The sequence below is a fragment of the Neolamprologus brichardi genome, chromosome 2 (assembly GCF_056152115.1).
Source record: "Neolamprologus brichardi isolate AB-2024 chromosome 2, ASM5615211v1, whole genome shotgun sequence".
NCBI lineage: Eukaryota > Metazoa > Chordata > Actinopteri > Cichliformes > Cichlidae > Neolamprologus > Neolamprologus brichardi.
Window position 1 is genome coordinate 18,872,649 of NC_142105.1, and position 20,647 is coordinate 18,893,295.

Below are 20,647 nucleotides of genomic sequence, written 5' to 3' on the forward strand. Positions count from 1 at the left end.
AGTGTTGAGATAAGAGTAGATAAAAGTCCTTGGAGTCAAACAGGCTTCCACACACAGTCTTAACAGATATTAGTGACAATAAACCATTTTTATCTCTGTTTCTAGGGCACCCCAAGGACTTGAATGATAACCAGGACATTTTGTAACCACATCTTATCCAAGGTGGGGAAACAGAGACCAGTGTGAAGTCTTTTAAGTCTTCACCCAGACGCTTTTATTTGAGTCCAGTACATTAGAGTTTGTTTAAAATGGCTGGGTGAAAGCGTGGCCAATGTTTCTGTAACAAGGAGTCAAAAAAAAAAAATGACAGGGCCCGCTCCTTACACAAACACGGTCAGGCTGTCCTGTGTTAGCAATGGGCCAGCTGTGCTTCTCACATCCAGCTGCCTGTCATATTGTGCTGTAAACAACAGTAAGCAGCTTGCTGGAAGCATGGTAGCAGGCTGTAGAGGTGGACTGAGATTGCACTCGCATCTAATGGGAGATGTATAAATCAGTGAAAAGCAGATCCTCACTGAGATGAAATGAGGAAGAATGCTTTTTTTGTTTTTTTTGCTGAACATGTTTGAAATGATGCGTCCTCCTGTCATGTTTTAGTTTTTTAAGCTGCACTTTGTTGGCGTCTGTCTGCTGGTGCTGTCATGCTGCTCTTTGCCTCTGACCTTTGTCCATCTCGCAACGCCGGCAAGAAAAGAGGAAAGAAAAAAACAATCTGAGTTTATTTAGCACTGAAAAGATTAAGCATGTGTGTCAACCTCTTAAAACACCAGAACCCTCAAAAAAAGGAGAAAAATAATTCAATTCACAATCAGAAGCTGCACTATTTGCACATTTTCAGTAAGGATGAGGTGCACTACAGTCTTTTTTATGCCAAAAGTAGCATTGACAAGATTTTTGTACCCCCTGCATTTAAAAATGCCCGGACTTGTGCACATGTCCGTTGGTTTGGGGAGGGCGCGGGGGGGTTAGCGATTGGCAAAATGACATTCCTCCTTTTGTGTCCACATTCCTCAGGCGGCTCCACTCATTCTGTGTGACTGCGGCTGCTGCAGGGGAAGCCAGGGGCTGCTGAGGAGCAAGAGAAGGAGGAGGATGCTGGAGCTGTGTGTGCATGGGAGAGCATGGGCCCGGCGCTCCTCTCAGTGGGCCAACAAAAGGTAAGAAAATGGTCCAGTGCCATGGTAATTAGACGTGAATGAGCTTTGAACGACATGACATGTCTCTGGCCTTTCTCTGCAGCGAAGGAATTTCAACATCCAGCTTGGTAAAAATTGGACTGGACTTTGGGGGGTGGGCGGGGATGTGCCTGTGCACTTTCGAGCACCTGAATTACATTGTTATTTTAATTTATATGCAGTGCTTGATGACCCCTCTGGCTCGTGAAGGTACACAAGCCCAAACATCTTTGTGTGGCCATGAAAAAAGGGCTGAAATACATATTCATAGGGGAGTCAATCACTCAGGCAGAAAATGCAACAATTCCTAATAGTCAGCAATTCTCACTGTTCCTGCTGACTAACATCACATTGACCTTTCACTCTCATAATGCCGGCTGTTCCAACATTGCCCCAATATTACCCTAAGAAAACACATGGACTCTGCATCTCAATGGGCCTGTATGCCCATTCTCCAGCCTCACATTAGCATTCAGAGTATACTCCCCCCCTCCTCCCCCTCCATCCCGGGCTAGCTGCTGCTCTCTCTGCAGCCGGCGTTTGCTCATCTCCTTATAATCAGCCTCCCGTTTACATCTTAAAAGCTGCAATACAACTCAGGAGAGAAAGGCACAGCTGGATAATAATGGCGTTTTTATCTAGCACTGCCGAGCAGAGGGTGTGTGGGTGTGAAAAGTTACAGCAGAGAATCGGGGACACAGAAATGGGATTTTGAAGTGCGTTTGCTGTGACAGGCGTGTTATCTGCGGAGCTGTGAGTGATTGGCCTTGTTAGGGAAGCAGACAGGCTTTAATAATGGAGACGAAACACAAACACTTGGGACTAATGAACCCTGGTTCACTGCTGGGTTGTGGATGAGTATAGCTACCTGGTTAAGTTAAGCTTAGGAGGTTAACAGACAGGGTCAATAGAGAGAAGCGCTGCAGAGAGGGACAGAGAGGACAGTAGTTCATAATCTGCTGGGAGTGAGAAAATACAGATCCAAAGAAAAAACACATGATCCACGTGCTGCTTTGAGGACTCAGAGCAACGAGCGCAGTCCAGAAACACATAAATTTTATGATTCATGACTCGCTTTGAAGTGGATCAGTAGTGAAAAGCACAGAAAGTAATATATATGCCTGGAACATTGTGTGTGCAATTTGTAATCGCAGCAGCGTGCCATCCATTTAATCCTTGTTTTTCATGGCATTTTAAGGATTATTCCATACCCAAAAAGAGTTGGAATCTTTCACTTCATGTTTTTGGGGTTGTTTTTCCACTTTCCTCCAACAACTTAGCATTGAGCTGTTGGTAGCTTTTATTCCAAACATTTGCTCATTCTGCCATTACTCTCACGTAAAACAAGCCTGACAATCAAGTTAATCTGCAACTTAATTTCACTTAATTCATTCAGCCTGACACTACATCCATGTCAATCAGTTTATTCCTGGAAGGGGGTGTTTTCTTTTGCCTCAACTAATCACAAGTGAATGACTTTTGACCTGCCAACATAATGTTCAGTCAACAAAGAAGTCATGGGAGTGCTCGCCTGGAGCAGAAAGACACTTTTTTAATGTTATTTGAGTTTATTAACAGTAGCAAACTAACATCCATCAAGTTCATCCATGCTTGTCCACACAGCATGTGGTTCTTATATAGTGCTTTTCTACTCTACCTGACCACTCCAAGCACTTTTTACATCTTGCTGCATTCTTTACCTATCTAACATTCACACACATTCATAGAAACTAGAGTAGAACTGGAGGTTAGCATATTGTGACTGTGCAGACGGATGGAATAGCAAATCCATCAGATTCTTGGGTCTTAATGATAGAGCTGTGACACTAAAAAGACTGCTAGCTTACGCAGTCAGCTAGCTCTACTTCTTATCCTTGTAGTAGCTCTATCCATTCTTAATGTTCTAAGCACTTAAAGTGCCCACACATTCATTCAGCACTTTTTATACTAAACTTGTGTGTAGTGCTTTTCCTGTTACACTCATACCACTGAAATATGCTTAGTGTTAGCAGCTAAGCATATTTCCACCCCCTTCGTGTCTTAATCTTCATTTTTTGCTTCATTGCTAAATGCTTAGCTGAATACGCTAATGCTAATTGTGATGCTAATATCTTAGCTTAAAAACACATTGCCACAGGCACAAAACATCAAAACAGATTGAGTTTATTTTACAATATATTTTCCCCATCAACATTCAATTGAGAGAAAAACAAACACATCATTATTTCTTATGACTCCTAGGTGGGACACTGGCCAGGGGTCTTGTGACTGGCCATAGGAGACATAAATCAGGTGGTGCTAGTCAAATAATTTAGGCCTGCACTTTGTTTAGGCATTCCACTGCCAGGACCCTGGTAGTCAGCGTGCTCGATCGCTGATATGACTTAGCTGTACACCTGTGCTTTTCCTGACATGACAAGTCAAACAGTGGGCCATGGGCAGACTCAGCACTCGCAGCTGTGGAGTCAGCTGTGTGGTAGCAGCAGCACCATGTTTGCATCATCCATGTTAAAAAACCAAACAAATGAAACAATAAGAATCTCACTTTTGCTTTTAACCCCAAAAGCACAGAAAAAAAGATTAAATACAGAGGCCATCCTTGGAAATGTATGAGACCAGTGCAACATAACAAAATTAATGTACACGTTTTTATACATATTTATATTTCACCTTAATGATCGCTTTATGCACAGTGCTAAAGAGTAAGCTAGAAACTGCAGCAAGGCTTCACAATCCGGCCAATAATTAGTCCACAAACCAAAATGCTAGTATTGTAAATAAACACGTTAATGTAAACATGGCACCAACACAGAGAAACATACACCTGTACAGTTATCAGGCTGACTTTGGAGACTTACATTCGAATGATAGCCCTTGGATCCTTTTTTTTTTTATTATTACTATAGGGCTGTTACTGTTTCTAAAGAAAAGTGCACCAGCTTTACAAAACAGAGCAAACAGTGATGGTGGGAGTGTGAAGGAAGCAGTCGGTAATAATTTAGCTATCACTACGACATAAACAATCAGAGAGAAGGGTGAGTAGTAGCAGAGCATTTTAAGGAACAGTGCATGTTTAAATAAGTGATTCATTGCATCATTCAGGGGAAAGGAGCTCACTAAAACTGACCAGATAAAGTCCAGCCCTGGCAGGAGGTCATGCTCTGCCACGAAGGAAAATGACAGCAGCTGATTTCGTCTTCTTCCAGTTTGTACCTGCTGGGCTGTGACTCAGTACAGACTGAGCGGGAGCATTTATTTATTTATTTATTTTAAAGGCCCGTTGTGTGCTAGGTCCTTTACATGTCTAAAAATGAATCTCTCCATCACTTTGTTACATTACATAAGAAGTGAGTGTGAGAACAGAGGTGAGGCAACAGGACACAAAAGTTGAAATAACCATTGTGGCAGCAGACCAGTGGGCAACTTTCTTATTTACACAATGGCGTCTAATGTGCTTTAGTAGGTTTGTTAAGAACACAGGTTGAACAGGTTCTTGTTCAGACAGATAAAGAGAAATGTAGCATTTTCTGTTGTTCATGCGTCCTCTGCTGAGCCACTAAACTTTATATCAGGAACAAGAATTCCAAAAAAGGTTTGTCACATTCCACACATTTTGTACTGAATCCTAGAAGGAAGAGGTGATGGGAATGGTCAGTGGGGATAGACCGGGAACAGACTGAGCATCAAGGAGAGGATTGGAACTAGGTAGCTCCTCCACACTGGAGCCGCGAGTGAGGAGACGCCTCCCATCCCAGCTGTAGCCAAACGAGGGGTTAACAGCTGCTCCTGGAAGGTGAAGTCATCCATTGCCAGGTTATCAGAAAGGTCTGAGGAGGGAGACAGACGGAGTCAGAGACGGAGGAGATGGACAGAAGATAATGAAGGAAGGTGAAGAATGAAAAATATGAGAGAAGCAGGAAAAAGGAGAGGCAATTAGAAATAAAGGCTGCCACAAAAGCTGAAAAACACATGTCTGTCATCTTTCTGCATGATGTCTGACACAGCTGTAAAAACAATGTTACATTGGGAGAAACCCAAGCTGCTCATATAACCAGATGTTGCATGTTATTGTTGTAAACACGTGCTGAATCATACAGACATAAATTTTGCTGATAGCAAGTGCTGAAATGTGGTGAGATGCTGAAAAAAAAAAATTAAAGTGAAAAACCACAAAAGCCGCATAAGGTCATGTCGAAAACCTAATGTGAATCATCTGTCACAATTTAACTGACATCATAGTTAAAACAAGACTATTTAAGACTATTTGCATTATAACTGGGATTTGGCAACAACCCCTCATATTGTTGTTCTTCATATATACTGGTATTTTCCCTCACAACTATCTCTAGGGTTTACTGTAAACAGTAAAAAGGAGATAATATCCAGTGAGCAGCAGCTCTCTGGGTGTTCTGGGTGTCAGAGGAGAATGAGCAGACTGCTTCAGGCTGATAGGAAGTCAACAGTAACTCAAATATCCACTTGTTACAACCAAGGTATGCAGAAGGGCCTCTCTGAACACAGAACACATCACAACACTTCAAGCAGAAGACCACACTGGTCTCACTTTCCTGTCATTTCCTGACAGGAAAACGAGGCTACAATTTACACAGATTCACAAAAACCGAACAATGAAAGGTTGGAAAAATGTTGCCGGTCTGATGAATCTCAATTAATGCTGTGATATTTGGATGGTAGGGTCAGAATTTGGTGTAAAGGACATGAACGCATGGATCCATCCTGCCTTGTATCAACTGTTTATGTCAGTATCAGTACTCAGTTAGGTTCAGTATTTTCTGTTGGATTCTTCCAGCAGGATAATGCACATCATAAAAATCAAATAATCTCAAACCGGTTTGTTGAACATGACAGTTAGCTCACTGTATCCAAATGGCCTTCACAGTCACTAGATCTCAGTCCAATAGAGCATCTTTTGGATGTGGTGGAATGGGAGATTTGCATCATGGATGTGCAGCTTAAAAAATTCTGCAGCAATTGTGTGAGGCTACCATGTCAAGATGGACCAAAATATCTGCGGCATAGAGTTTGAGTTGCTAATTCAGCTGTTTCTGCTGCTTCACACTTGGTAGCAAACTGTACAAGTGCAAGGTTGAGATTATCCACTAATGAAGCCAACAGAACCACATCTGCAAAATGCAGAGACAAAATCCTGCAGCCACCAAAGTGGAGACCTTCCGCCTCGGGACTTGAGAAATCATCAGTATATTACGCCTCGGGAGTGAAAACGGGCTGGTCATCCAGCTGTGCTTTCTCTATGGGAGGCGTGCCACTGGGATGGACACAATCCTCAGATCGTTCCTTCTGCTGACCAACTATCCCCAGTTGAAGTCAGCACCAGTGTTACTAACTCTAGCCAAAAGAATAAAAACATACTTTTCATCAAATAAATCTACAGTGATGTTTTTTTCTCCCCTTTCTTCCAAAGGTAATTACTTATTATCTTCAACAAAGTTGCATATTTCTACTTACTACATGTAAAAATGACAGAGTGCTTTACATGAGAAAAAAGTTATATATAGCTTAAATATTCCTACCCGAAAAAGCAAAATGAGCCATAATCAGAAGCACATATGACAGTCTTGTGAGTATAAAATGCATCTCAAAAATCTCATAAAATGGTTTTACTCTACGTGTTTACTAAATCTAATATATCCCAAAATTCTCTTCCACACAGAACAAACAATTGCTGTATTCAAACAGTCAATATTCAGTACCGTCAGAGAGACATGTAGAAATCACACAGATGAAGACACAGAATACAACCTGTAATTAGATTGTCTCATCAGTATCATGTGGCAACCAAATGAGCTGTAATGTTTTCCTCTCATCATTCTTCTTCTATGATTATGTTAATCTTCTGTCAAATGGTCTGCTTTTACCCCCCCCCCCCCTTTTTTTTTTTCTTCTTTACAGATAGTGAAATGTTATTATTGTGTATCAGTTACCATTTTAACTATCTGATATGCCCTTTTGGTTGTTTGTTTTTTTTTACAAATGTATATTGAAATGTAATCTCTCCCGTTATTGAGTGCTGCTTTGTTTTTCATTCAGCTTTTTGTTCTGGAAATGCAAACTTTTGTTCCCAGTAAGCAGAAAAAGGTGGAAAGTTGTCACCTTTTCTTATTGCTGCATTAACTCTTTAATGCAGACTGTGCATTTTTTCCCTTTAAGATGCACTGTCATTGCCAAGTAGCAGTTTTGTGCTCAGCACTGTATATGAATGTAGTGCTGATTAGAGCACAGGAAGTGCATATAGCATATATACACACATATATATATACACACATATACATACATATGTATCTATATATATGTATATAGATATATATAGAGAGAGATATATATATTTCTCATGTGAGATTAAAAATAAAATAATATAAAAAAAATATCTAGGTTTGTTTGACCTTGAAAAAAGACTTTTTGTCCCTTCTGTTTTCTCAGTACCAGGGTGCCATCACAGGATTGTTGCCCCTGTATTTGTCATTGCTAAGCTAACCTGTATTTACATGTTTACTGGGGCAGAAACACATCTGTTAGCGGTTTAGCCTAGGACATACCTGCTTACACACTTGAGCAACAATAAGTTACTGTGCTGTTATTGCTGTTAAATAAGTAATTAGGGTGAGGAAGTGATAGAAAGTAGGCTATTAATTTTCATAATTTTTACAGGTCTGCAACCAAGCGTATATGTTTGAAAAAAAAAAAAAAGTAAAAAAAGAAGAGATAACGCACCAGTGGGCAGTCAAGTGAAAAAGCCATCTGAGCCAACGGGGATCAGTGTTCATTAACTGATGGATCCGGCTTCTAAAACACATCTGATGTGGCTTGGACCTTGAAGTCCATCAGAATCAGCTAACGCTCAGGGTTTATTGTATTGCACATGCGCGGCGAGCACTTAAATGGCACCAGGGATAATATGGAGAAAATTAGAGTTGTGCGAGGTTTATGCACTGTTTGCCTCTGGTGAAAGCTTCCATTTAAGGCATACTGTTATTTTTGACTTTCATCTCTCCCTCTGCAGATACTGTAATGATGCCCTGAGGCTACGCAGGTAACTCATTTGCTCCAATGGGGCTGCTTGGGGCTTAGTGTCACTATTTTGTGGATGTGAGTCAGAGAAAGCTTTGGTTAGATAATCTCTTTTCCTATTTTTCTCCATCTGTTTTGCGTGCTGCAGTGACTCCTTGGCTACCTGCTGCTCTGATGTTGCTTACTGCTCTCTTGCTGCACTGCATCCACATCTGTTTCCCCCCTGACACCGAGCAGATCACCCTCCCTTTGTGTGAAATATTCTGTGCTACTTTGTCTGGCAAAAAGCTGTGAGAAAGGCTGAAATATAAAGGGTGAGCTATTAGGGAGGCCAGGAGGATATCAGTAATAAAGCAGCAGTACAGTTAGGAATGCGAGCTATGAGTTGAGCCGCCCTCTGTCAAACCAGACACACACACACACACACACACACACACACACACACACACACACACACACGTGCGCAGGTGGACTTCTGACATAGCTTCCTCCCACACACTCCTGATGGTTGTGCATACTTTCTCATCCTCACACACACTCATACCGCACGGTCACATCTGAGCTCCTAAAAATAACACATTGCTCCTAATTGAATTAGCTGTCTCATCTGATCTGTGTACTGTTCCCCCTCACGGCAGCGATCCAGCAGGAGGAAGTGGCTGATCTGAGCCGCTGTGTGATCACAGGGAGCAGTCAGGAATCTGATGAAAGCTTCGCCCTGCTTTACTTGAGTAAAAACACAACAAACCGCCTAACTGTGTAGCGCCTCAGGCTCCTACACACTCAGGCACCATCTTGAACAGAGAAATACACTGCAGTTCAAGCATAAAAACGACTCCTAACTCAGCAGACAACTTACAAATAACCCGTTTCAAACTGCACCTTTAGCCACTTCGTTATTAGCAGCCTGTGGCAAATTTTTTTTTTTACATCAACAAGGTGATTCCCAAAGAGCTATTAGCTGACACCTTGGCATATCTTGACATTACACACTTCGTGTCCTGAAGGAAATGAGAAGAAACCCTGACTATGAGAGTCCTGGCTGTGTTGAAGAATAAACTTTCATGCTCATTAGAATTGTATAAACTCTGTTGGTGCTTTACATATAGTCTACTTCCATGTATGTTTGCACACTTCCTATTGTTCTAGCAAAATGCAAAGAAATGAGTGGCTCAAGAATTTTGCACAGCACTGTAAATGCACTCCAGAGCTTCGAAATGCATCTCCTACAAATTTCTTTGCCGTTACGACATCATTTGAATGGCGGCCAGGGGACAATTGACTTTTTTTCCTCCTCCTGTGTCCTCTGACATGGCAGTGGGCAGGCATTCTCTGGGGCTCTGAAAGAACGATTTGTCACTGTCGACAGCGGCGCACTGTACTGCCGAGCCAATTAAGCTCAAGGTGCAATTTGATACAGCTTTTATATACACTGTGGGTAAGAGGGAGGGCGGGGTCTCGGACGGGGGTGGTGGGGGGGCCGTTTGCATGCGCGTTTGCATTTGTGGAGTTGTGCGGGGATGATTGAGTGGGGTGTGTGCGCACGCCCGTCCCTATGTGTGGTTGTGAAAAAGCTGGAGACAAAGTGGGAGAACATTGTGTTGGTGTTGCTTTACAGCGGCAATAATGCGAGTGGAAAAAAGGGAAAAATCTCAGGCTCTGAAAAAAATCCCTAAAGCCAGGGAGGGAGGGGAGAGAGAGAGAGGGCCTTTTCTTGCTAGTTTAAACACTTTGACATGAGCAGCACCACAGAGGGGCCTTGTTCTGCAGGATTTAAAAACAACCCAAAGGGGACTGAACACTATGCAAACTTAGATCCCTTACACTCCTGCACAGGGCTGGGACTAATAATATCCTGGTATAATTAGTGATGAACACCTGTGCCTGTGTGCAGCAAGTAAGTGAAAGTGACTGAGAGGAGAACACAGACACAAGTAATCCAGATTCTTTTCCCCCTTTTGAGGAGGAACCGGGATAGCGGACAGACAGGGACAATTAGGCAAATAGATGAATAACTCCTGGACATAAATAGAGCCACAGTCCAGACTGTGATTAATGTGACCAATGTGGGCCCTGGTGGCTTTCGGCAGAACACAGCCCCCCTCCTGCTCATCCATTCAGAGCCTCTGCAAAAAGACGCCACCTTGCTAGCGTACCCCTGCTACCTTTATCGTGGCCTTATGAGCTTGAGTTACAACCCAGGGGAGAGGTCAACAGTCCAACCATTGATTGGTAACGGTAAAGGCTCTGGGCTGCGAAGCAAGCACGGTAGTCACATGCAAGTTAACAAACGAGTTTGCATTCAGGGTTTAGCTTTATGTTTTCTTTAGTGACCGGTCCCTAGGAGGACAGACCAATATATCCAGGCGCTGCAGTATTTTAGCGGGGGAGCGGATGTTTGTTTGGATTCTCCTCACAGGTCAAACGGTGGCTGCAGTGTGTGTGTGTGTGCGTGCATGTGCATTAAGTGTGTCTGTTGTCTCTGTCTGTGCAAAAGGAGGACAGGGGGAAGACAGAGCGGGAGGGGAGTCTGGAGCGTTGTTTTCAGCAGCGCTCGGTGCCCGAGGCTCGTCCTTTACGCTTTACAGTTGTCACAACAAGCAAACTATGTAGAAAAATTGCAACGGCGAGCAGAGAGAGACGCATTTCCCAGCACAGGTGAAGAGTACAGGTTGGAGAAAAAACAAATAAATCACACGAAATGCTGTCGGTAAAAACGTTTTCTTAATTTAACTCATCTTAACAGAGTGGGTGCACACCAGTGGCTGAAGCGTTACTGTAACCCCTCCGGTGAGAGTGTGTGCCTTCATGGTGCAGTACAGTTTATTCAGTACATGTGTGCTATGCACAAAGGCCTTTTTTGGTCAGATAAGTATGTGGAATGTTAAGTCTCCAAACACAGGTGCTTCTTATGAAATGGAGGAGATGGTTTAGATTGCTGCTACATTGGCAGACGATGTGTGCGCATAACACATCTAAGCTGCTCAAATTTGATCTGGGTTTTGAAGATTCAACAGATTAAGTGATATTTTGGTTTCCAAGATAAAGCAAATATTTTATCCCTTGTCCCATCGCAGCAGAGCAAACTACTCGCTTGGATATTAAACTCAGCAAATTTAGAAATTGAATGGCCAGCATGTATATATGTATGTGTGTGTGTGTGTGTGTGTAGTCTTCTTTCAGTAGCCGCCCTTACAGCTGCAAAGACATGGGTTCTATAAAAACATAATAGGAGCTGCTCATTCGTTTGGCTTATCTGGAAGACATTAACTGATAAGACAGTGCACTGTGATTATCGGCTCCTTGGTCACATTCTCAAACTCAGACACTTGGCCAGGGTGCTGAGTCCTGGGACACTGCTTGACTGAGAGCCGGGAGTGAAATGAGGGAGCGGTCCGGGATGCCTCTGTCGATGGGCTGGGAATGTGACCGTCTGCCTCCACACCCACAGGCCGACCACAGGGGCGCTTGGAGAGGCTGGGAATGTCGGGCCAAGAAAAATGGGACGCCCAGAGGCGGCCCTGGCGCTGGCCTTTGCAACGGCGCTGCTCTCTGAGCTACTCCGGCCTCCCAACTTCCACAACTCTGTTATTCTAGACAGAGGGACCCTCCCACACAAAGGGCAAGAGAGCAAGACAGAGAGACACGATGCCAAAGAGGGCCGGGGACATGAAAACACAGATGATGGCGTTTTAATTGCTTTTGAAAAACAAAGGTGCACAATTGATTAAAAAATGCGAGAAGACGTTGCTTGAGTGAATCTGCAAAAGTTCCCCGTTGCTCCGATGGGAGAGGAATACACCCTCCTGTCGACCGGGGAAAACCGACCCATCACAGGCACTCTCTCAATTGGGGCTTGTGGAACAAATGCAAGTCAACAGTTATTAATTAACATGGTCAACGAAGGGCGGTGCTGTCACCGAGGGAATGACCAGCATGCTGCACCCATTGCCCTCTCCCCTGCGCCATCCAAATTAGATTTACTCCAGTGTATTTATAGTCTCTGCCTCCCGAAGCAGCTAATATGATCACAGAAAGGAGTAAAAGAATAGAAATAAAAGCTTTGAGCAGGGACGTAAATTTTAACCGAGAATTCCTTGCAGTGCTGACGCTGCGAGGGTGGAAAGTGTGCGCACTAGTGAGAGAGGTAAAAACCATAACAAATCAAACATACAAAGAGTTGATTCTGTACTCAGGGCGAAGAGCTCATTCAGGGCGGGGGGGGCGCTTCTACGTACAGAGAAGGGCTGTGAACCCTCTAAGAGGTCAGTCCTGAGGCGGGGTCAGAGGTTGGCAGGGTGCACCGTTTGAGACTGCTTCTGAAAAGACTGGACAATGGCAGTTCTTATTGGAACAAGCGAGAGACTGGCATAGAACGACAGAGACACGAGAGAGAATCAAGTTAGCGGGTAGCTGATGGGTCAGCATTTGACCCAAGGGGCATCCTGGGCCTCGTCCTGGTCAAGCTGCCTCCAACAAGCACATTTTTTGGATTCTGTCTTTATCTTCTTATAATAAAGGAAGCCGACATCCCACAAAAACATGTTTACATTCTTTTCCTGGGTCCGGCAATCATCTCAGTAATGGAAATGGTGCTGGTAGATTCTGATATGTTTGTTGTTTAGATGTCCTCACTGACTAACCAGCCAAATTGTCCCCACATTCCTGTCATAGAAAAAAGCCAGACTACAAATACAGCCAGGAGTGACAGCTTGGCTGGTCTGACTGCACACACAGAGAGCTCCTGCAGCGCAGCTTCACTATCTGTCTGAGCCCTTTTTAGTGGTTAGCCTGCGGTTTCCTGCAGCAGCTCCGAGTGTAGTGACAGCAGGACTGTTCACTGTGTCGTCGAGTTACTTTCACAAACAGCCTGGAAGGAGAGAGTGAGAGCAGGCCAGAGGGAGGGGAATGGATGGAGGAAAAATTTAAAAAACGCAGGTGAGATTGGAGGGTTAACATGCGAATTGCAAATCTCCCAAACTCTCAGCCGAGCTTTTAAGACATTCCCCACAAAATGGCTTCTGTGTGTCACTGTGGCGGCGAGCAGCAGAGCTGCGGACCTCGAGAATGGTCCCGCTGTGTGCAGAGTGTTTGTGGACTGTGGCTGAGCTGATGGACACGACCCAGGAACAGGCCTGGAATCAATTTAGTGCGTCCAGAAAGTGCCTGTGAATGTAAATAAAGCTCTTGAGCAAACAAACGCTTTTCCGAGAGGCACACACAAACACGGAGAAATGCAAAAGGCCTACAAAATGAATCAAATGCTGGTGGGCCCCCTTCAAGTACATGATGAGAACCCAGCTCTGAGCCCTTGTATCCACCTAAATTAAAAGCAGGGCTCTTCTTCCTGCCTTCTGGCTAATTTGGAGTGTTTTATCCCTGAACTGATCTGAGATAACGCCATGACAGAAGACCAACGACAATAAGAAGACAACATCATCCCCCTGTTCCTCTCCCCCCTCTTTTTCTGCTCCGTTTCCATCTTCCCCTCTTACTACCACCTCATTCAGCTCAGGAACTGGGGACACACAAGGCCTTGTGATCAGCCCCAAGAAGAACAAGACTGGGAAACTATGACTCTTACTAGCCAAGCCTGTTTACACAGATGGTGGCAAGCTTCATTATTTTTGTGAGGGGTGTGGAAGGAGGAGGATTGGCTGAATTTACAGAGGTTGTTTATAAGCTCAAAGAGGGATGGACACGGAGAACATTGGGTCAGAACATTTCCAGTGTGTTGCACATTATCAGCCCCCTCAACTACGCAGCCTTTCAACAATTCCTCTACCTCAAGGATTTCACGCTGTCATCAGTTTAAGACTTCTCCAGAAATTTTATATACCCACTCCGGCAAACAGTTAGTACTTTGAAATAATTTATCATGTGAAGCCTACACAGATTTGGGCTGGTAAACAGTCATCATTGTGTCAGACAAGGACGAAAGCAGCAGGCACTCTGTCCAAATCTGTTTTTGGAATGAAGATTTTGATTTGCAGTAATCCTGCAGATCACATCATTTTAATCTATGCATTTTATTTATATGTATTTATTTAAATACATATATTTTAGGTACATACGTGGTCAAAACAACCTGCTGAAGTTCAAAGTGAGCATTAGAATGGGGAGGAAAAGTGACACTTTGGACAGTCCATGGTTGTTGGCAGTGTTGGGACTAACGCGTTATTAAGTAACGTGTTACAGTAACTACGTTATTATTGTGGTAACGAGCACGGTAACTAGTTATTATGCCAAAATCAGGAACGCGTTAGTCGTTACTGGGATTTAGATAGGGTCGTTACTCGTTACTTTGTGTGGTGGCTATCGCGGAGCTTCCACAGATTCAGTCACATTAGCAAGTGGTGGAGGCAGCAGGTGGAGGACGCAGAAGGAAAAGAGACCCGAGGCGGCCGCCGGTCCAAGTGTGAACTGAACTTCAGGTAAGGAGTTATGACCTGCAGTCTATCTGGGTCAGATATAAACCAAGTTTAGGTGGAGTTTATTTTCGTTATTCTGACTTTTTCCGTACTGCGTACTAGCTAGCATGAGTTTCTATACAGCTGGGTGGGTGCTATGATGATGTTGAACTTTATTTTGTTCATAAGTTATTAGAGTTGCCAACCGTCCCGTCTGGTATTCAGAGAAAATATTACGCGTTTCTTATTGAGGTGAAAAGGAACAGTTTGTCCCGTAATTCAGCTACAATGAAAAAGGCACAAAGCTGGAGTTATTCTTTGTCTTTGCTGCACAGCTGCCTCTTCTTCTTTCATTCTCCCCCTCCCTCTCCTGTTTCTACTTCAATCATGAAAACTGATCAATGATCAGCTGATCGGCTCTCTTGTTTGTTTATCGATCACTTTGCACCAGAAAGAGGAAACCAGCGGATGTCGCGTTAAACAACAGCAGCACGTTTAAGCTTGATCAGCTGTTGTTAGAATTTATTTAATATTAATTTCTAGTATCAGCTGATGTTTGCTGGAGCCACAGCTGCAAAGCTGCTGGTCATGTTATCGGTTTGGTTATCTGGTGAGAGGGAAACATGAAGATGAAACCAGGAGATGTCCTTACTGAATCATCAGAGCTGAACAGGTGATGGAGAAACAGGTTTACCTTTTAGGTGACATGGATGAGTTGAAGGGAAGTTATGAACTGTTTCTGAGAGACAAATAACACCAGGATCCTTTTTTAGGTAGCTGACAGCTGGTAACTGTGCAGGTGTGGATCTAGCAAAGTTTTGCCAGGGGGGCCAGGTAGGGCATTAACAGGGAGAGGTGGGCACAAGGAAATACTTTTCTTTGTTATTCTCATTTAAAATGTCTAGCTTTTAAAAAATAATTATCTGAATCTTACAACAGTGGAGATTACTTTAATGTCCTACTTTGGGACCATTAGTACCGACTGAGTATCAACGAAATCCAACAGCCTTCCTGAGTATTGTTGCTGACCATGTCCATCCCTTTATGACCACAGTGCACCCACCATGTCACAAAGCTGAAATCACCTCAAACTGGTTTCTTGACATGTACTCATGTCATGTGAGAATGGGAGATTTACGTCATTGATGTGCCGCAAACAAATCTGCAGGAACTCTGATGTCATTATGTATTTTAATATGGACAAAATCTCCACAGTGTAACCACCAACTGACCCATTTATCTATCTCAGAGGTGGGCAATTCCAGGCCTCGAGTGCCGGTGTCTTGCAGGTTTTAGATCTCACCCTGGGTCTACACACCTGAATCAAATGATTAGTTCATTAGCAGGCCTCTGGAGAACTTCAAGACATGTTGAGGAGGTCATTTAGCCATTTGAATCAGCTGTGTTGGATTAAGGACACATCTAAAACCTGCAGGACACCGCCGTCGAGGCCTTGATTGCCCACCTGTGATCTATCTAAATACCTTTGCGGGTATTTGAAAAAGGAAACAAACCTTTTGCAAGGTTGAGAGATTACAAGTATCACTTTTAGAGAATACAGTGCTAATAATGAAATGTCCAAAACATTACAGTAACCACCTCCTTTAACAGCAACTTTGTGGTTCACTGACAGATATATTATCACATTTTCTTCGTACTTAATTAGTTCTGAACTCCTTATAGAGGTGAGCACTTCAGATCTGGTATCGTATTGATAACCTGGGTAATAACTGTTGGCACATTTGGCACTCAAATTCAAACTAGTCTCAGCATCTAATATTTTGTCCAATCACGACACAGAGCTCACAGTATTTGACTTCATTTCAATGTTTTTCTTTAATCGTTTTTCACCTCCTGTTACCCAACATGTTTTTACAATTTTTTTTCCCAAAACAATTATGAGTTGTCATAATTTTAGAAAGAAAAATGTTGAATGAAATGTTTAAAAAGGCAACTTAATGCTGATCGATGCACGGGCCAAGGAGTGAAGCGTGTTTTTTCTGCCTGCCACGTGGGCACGCAGACACCTGCACGCTTCATCTCACATGTGCACCATCTGAGCCCGTCTCTTTCTCATCCTGGCCTGTGGCACCGAGCCTCCCTGGCTGGCAACCATATGTTGAATCAGAATCAGAATACTTTATTAATCCCGAAGGTTTATGAGTCTTCATGAGTACAGTAGTGCTGACAATCAGCTCTATGAAATTACATGAAGCTTGAAGCAGAAGGAAATTGCTTATACGGTGGATGCATCCGGTGCTGTTAATGTAAACTGTGTCCGCTGTGATGAAGACATGTGCAAACACTGTTGTGGAAGACAGGCGCCGTGTGACTCACCTATCAGGTGCAGAAGGGTCAGAGGTCACAGCTGCAGTTAATTAACATACCATGCTGGAGCACTGACAGCACGTTAGGCTGTTAATTTGACCCACATACAGAATAAAGAATGTTTAGGTTTCCCAGTGTATCAGCCTTTACAGTTATCAAAGGTGTTTTTGTCTCTTTGTGTTCGTTCCCCACATTCTCTCATCACCTTCTTCGCTCTTTTACTCACTCCTTTGTTCCAGCCGCAAAATTTGTAGCAGACCTGAAAGGTGAGCCGAGCCCAGCCTCTCATCGTAAGCCGCGTGTTTCACATTACAGGAATATTTCCACTTTGTATTTTGCTAACCTCTGGCGCTGATAAAAAAGATCCAGAGCTCCCAAAGGAACAGCTTTCCTTCGGGGCGCTTATAGTGAGCGAATGTCTGAGCTCAGGAACATAACAAGAGGTCTATTCACGTGGCTCCTGCTGAGCATAGCGAGCAAAAGCCCGTCCAGCTCAGCAAGAAAACACACGAGGCAGGGATCTGAGCTGCTGAGCCAAAGCAGAGCACACTGTTTGCTTGCAGACTACCGAATGTTTCCAAACTGCATCAAAAAGCCATTTTCGCAGGTTGTTTAGTAGTAGTCCACTTAGTGCCACAAAAACAAAAAACAACCCTTTTATTAAAGGGAATTAAAATTGTGTGATTATCTTAGCCACTTCTCTGGCTTAATCACTCGTTTTCCCACTGTGTACTGACTGGACCATGAAATATTACCTTCTGCTGTATTTCACTGGGCTTCCACACTGAGCTGGAAACAGATGATTCCCTCACTGCCAGCTTTTCACAATTAAATTTTTTCTTCAAATTTTAAGACTTTATGCAGTAAATGAGTGCATATTAGCAGATGTTTTTGTGAAGTTTTTTAGCACCAGGTGGTAACAGGAGAAAAAAATGTGAGGCTCAGGCAATGAAGAGAGGCTTTGAGAGGAATCTGTGAGCAGGTTTTTGCAGAGATGGCGGCACATCCTTTGTTTCTCATAGAGGCCATACAGTCAGAGGCCAGGTGTGCATGAAAGCACAGAAACACAGGTGAGCCTTCATCATAAAGGTAAAGACACGCCATATAGAATCACATTTTACTGGACTACAACAAAGCTAGAGACAACTCCATCTGTTCACAAACACACATCTATTCATAGGTACAGTACTGTGCAAAGACTTCCATCGTTCCTTCATATTTTCATTCCAAGGAGCCTCTTTCTAGTCATTTTAAAGTCGTCTTTCAACATTTCTTCAGTCCGTTACTTGTACCTGACCATTTTCAGAAGAATGACTTTTGTTTTGTTTTGTTTTGCTTGGTTGTTAAGACACTTTACACTGACTTAGGATTCAGTCAAGTATAAAAAAGGAGCTTAACTCAAGAGATGAACCAGCTTAATGTCTACACATAACAGAAAATCTAGCAAAGAACTGATTTTTAACTGTATCTTGAGGCACTTGTTACAAAGATACACACAGTGGGGGGAAATAATTTAAATAATGAATTTGAAAAGAGCACATTAAATAAAAGTTATAAATGGATTTCCATGTCATCGAGTGAACAACTCCACCAGAATTCTGGCTCCACAGACTGGCTGTGTGCCCAAATTCATCAGGAGATCAAATGATTATTTCATGCACTATAGTGTGTTTGCATTTCTTTATTTCAATCTCCAAAAAATAATACAGTTATCATGAGAGGTATAAAACTATATTTTTAAAAGGCTATTAGCTGAAAACTTCATGGTGTTGTGCAGTTTGTCCTTCAAAAGTTTGAGGAAACGGGACAAGTGGAGGATAAAAGAAGAAGTGTCAGGCCTAAAAACTGTCTGCAGCCTATAAAAAGTATCTGAACACATATGACACAGGATGTGAGAGATGGATCCAGTCCTTGTAGTAAAACATTTGGTAGTTATGACAGAACTTAATATCATACTTTATGGTAAAGCACGGTGGAGGCTCTGTCACGATACAGACTACTTAAGGCCCAGAACCTGGTTGCTGTTGCTCAGATTGGGAGGTTGGTGGTTCGATCCCTGGCTCCCCCAGTTTGCATGCCAAAGATACTAACTCTGAGTTGCTCTCCGATGCATCCATCGGAATATGAATGCGTATGAATGACAGTTAGAAAGCACTGAAAGTATAGATAACAGTGCTTGTGTCATGGGTGAATGCGGCGTGTTGTATACAGCGCTTTGAGTACTCCAGGAGAGTAGAAAAGCGCTATATAAGAATGAGTCTATTTACCAACCACATTTCAATAAATCTCTCTGTAAATCCAGTGATCATAATGCAACATTTGCATCATTAAATGATTCGCAAATTTAATGCTGTTTTCTTTTTTTTAACACCACCTCAGGTCATGGCATAGAGATTCTTTAACCAGTTTGGTTCAGGAGGTATGGAGGTGGGGCAGGTGGTGGTGGGGTGTCCCTGTCCTGGAATAGCTCCGGGACTGGAATGTTCTGGGGAATGTGTAGCGCGGAGGTTTGATTGGCTCGGGAGGAGAAGCGTGTCCGTCTGCGTATGTGTTGTCAGAAGGTTATGGAATCTGCGCAGAGAGTCGGTGAGGAGAGATCCGTCGTTACCGTTTGGTAACAGCCTCGCTCTGGTCACCAGGCTGACAGCTGACTACGTTGGTGGCTTAGCCCTGCCTGTCTGCACCTTGTTGTTGTGGCTTCGGTCACCTTTCCCCACGGCCTGTGTGGGTATGCGTGTGTGTCACACCACTGATCGCTTACCAGGCTTTGTGAAATCCGATCTGCCTCGTCCATCTCAGACCAGCAGAGCACAGACAAGCAGGCCATTAGGCCCCTCTGCTCGGCAGGTTAACCTTTGAACTCCAGTCCCCCGTTTGACCAGAATGGACTGAGAGGCCGTGTGGGGTCAGCATTTTGCTAGGTCATCACAGGCTATCAGCAGCTATCTGTGCATCTGCCAATAAGCACCGACTTCTCAAGGTCTACAAACATTACTGACTTGCATAGAGGCCGGTGCAAACAGGCTTTCAGGTGGTTGCAAACACACACCGATGCACACATACCTAATCTAGAAATATACTGCAGTGAAGCAGAGCTGCACAGAGAGGCTGACAGGAGTGTTTAAGAGAAGGCATCAGGCTCTCACGCTGGAAGCGATGGCCCTGCAGGATTCCTGTGTGAACCCTGGGTTCCTGCTCTCGCTCCCTGCCCGGCAAACCCAAATCTCTGCCACAACATCCCAGACAGGAGGACTACTCCCACTGCTGTGTTTGCTCAGCTGCGCTGGCTTTGTATCAGTGTATCGAACCCTCTTGTTTCTGCTCCCTGGGTGTTTTCTCCCTCTTCTTCTGTTTGGTTTTTTTTCTTCCAACTATTTGTGGCCTTTTTTTTGTTCTCTGTTTGTCTTTCACAGCATGCATCTGACGTTTTTCACAAGATTGACGGCAGGTCACAAGGTGGAGGTGAGGCAGCTACCTGCGGAAGTCTCATGTCTCCTGCCACATAGTGTCACGTTGGTGTCAACATGCACAGCAGTCACGTAAACCACCTCTCTGCTTTGGACTGCGATTGCTCTGACTCGCTGCAAAAGAGGCCAGATCTGTTCATCTGGTTAGCGGGCACAAACATAAACAACTTAACAGCCTTTTTCTTCTTCCTTTTACAGCCTGGCTCATAAATACAAGTTA

At 43.6% G+C, this 20,647-nt stretch overlaps 1 protein-coding gene across 1 annotated transcript in view; it reads right to left on the reverse strand.

Moving 5' to 3' along the window:
* Positions 1-3,157: 3,157 nt before the first annotated feature.
* Positions 3,158-20,647, reverse strand: part of gpc3 (glypican 3) — a 128,941-nt gene continuing 111,451 nt past the window's right edge. The window contains exon 8 of the mRNA XM_006781827.2: positions 3,158-5,002. Coding sequence (XP_006781890.1) covers positions 4,827-5,002 — 176 coding nt within the window. The 3' untranslated portion in view covers positions 3,158-4,826. The remainder of the gene's footprint in view (positions 5,003-20,647) is intronic.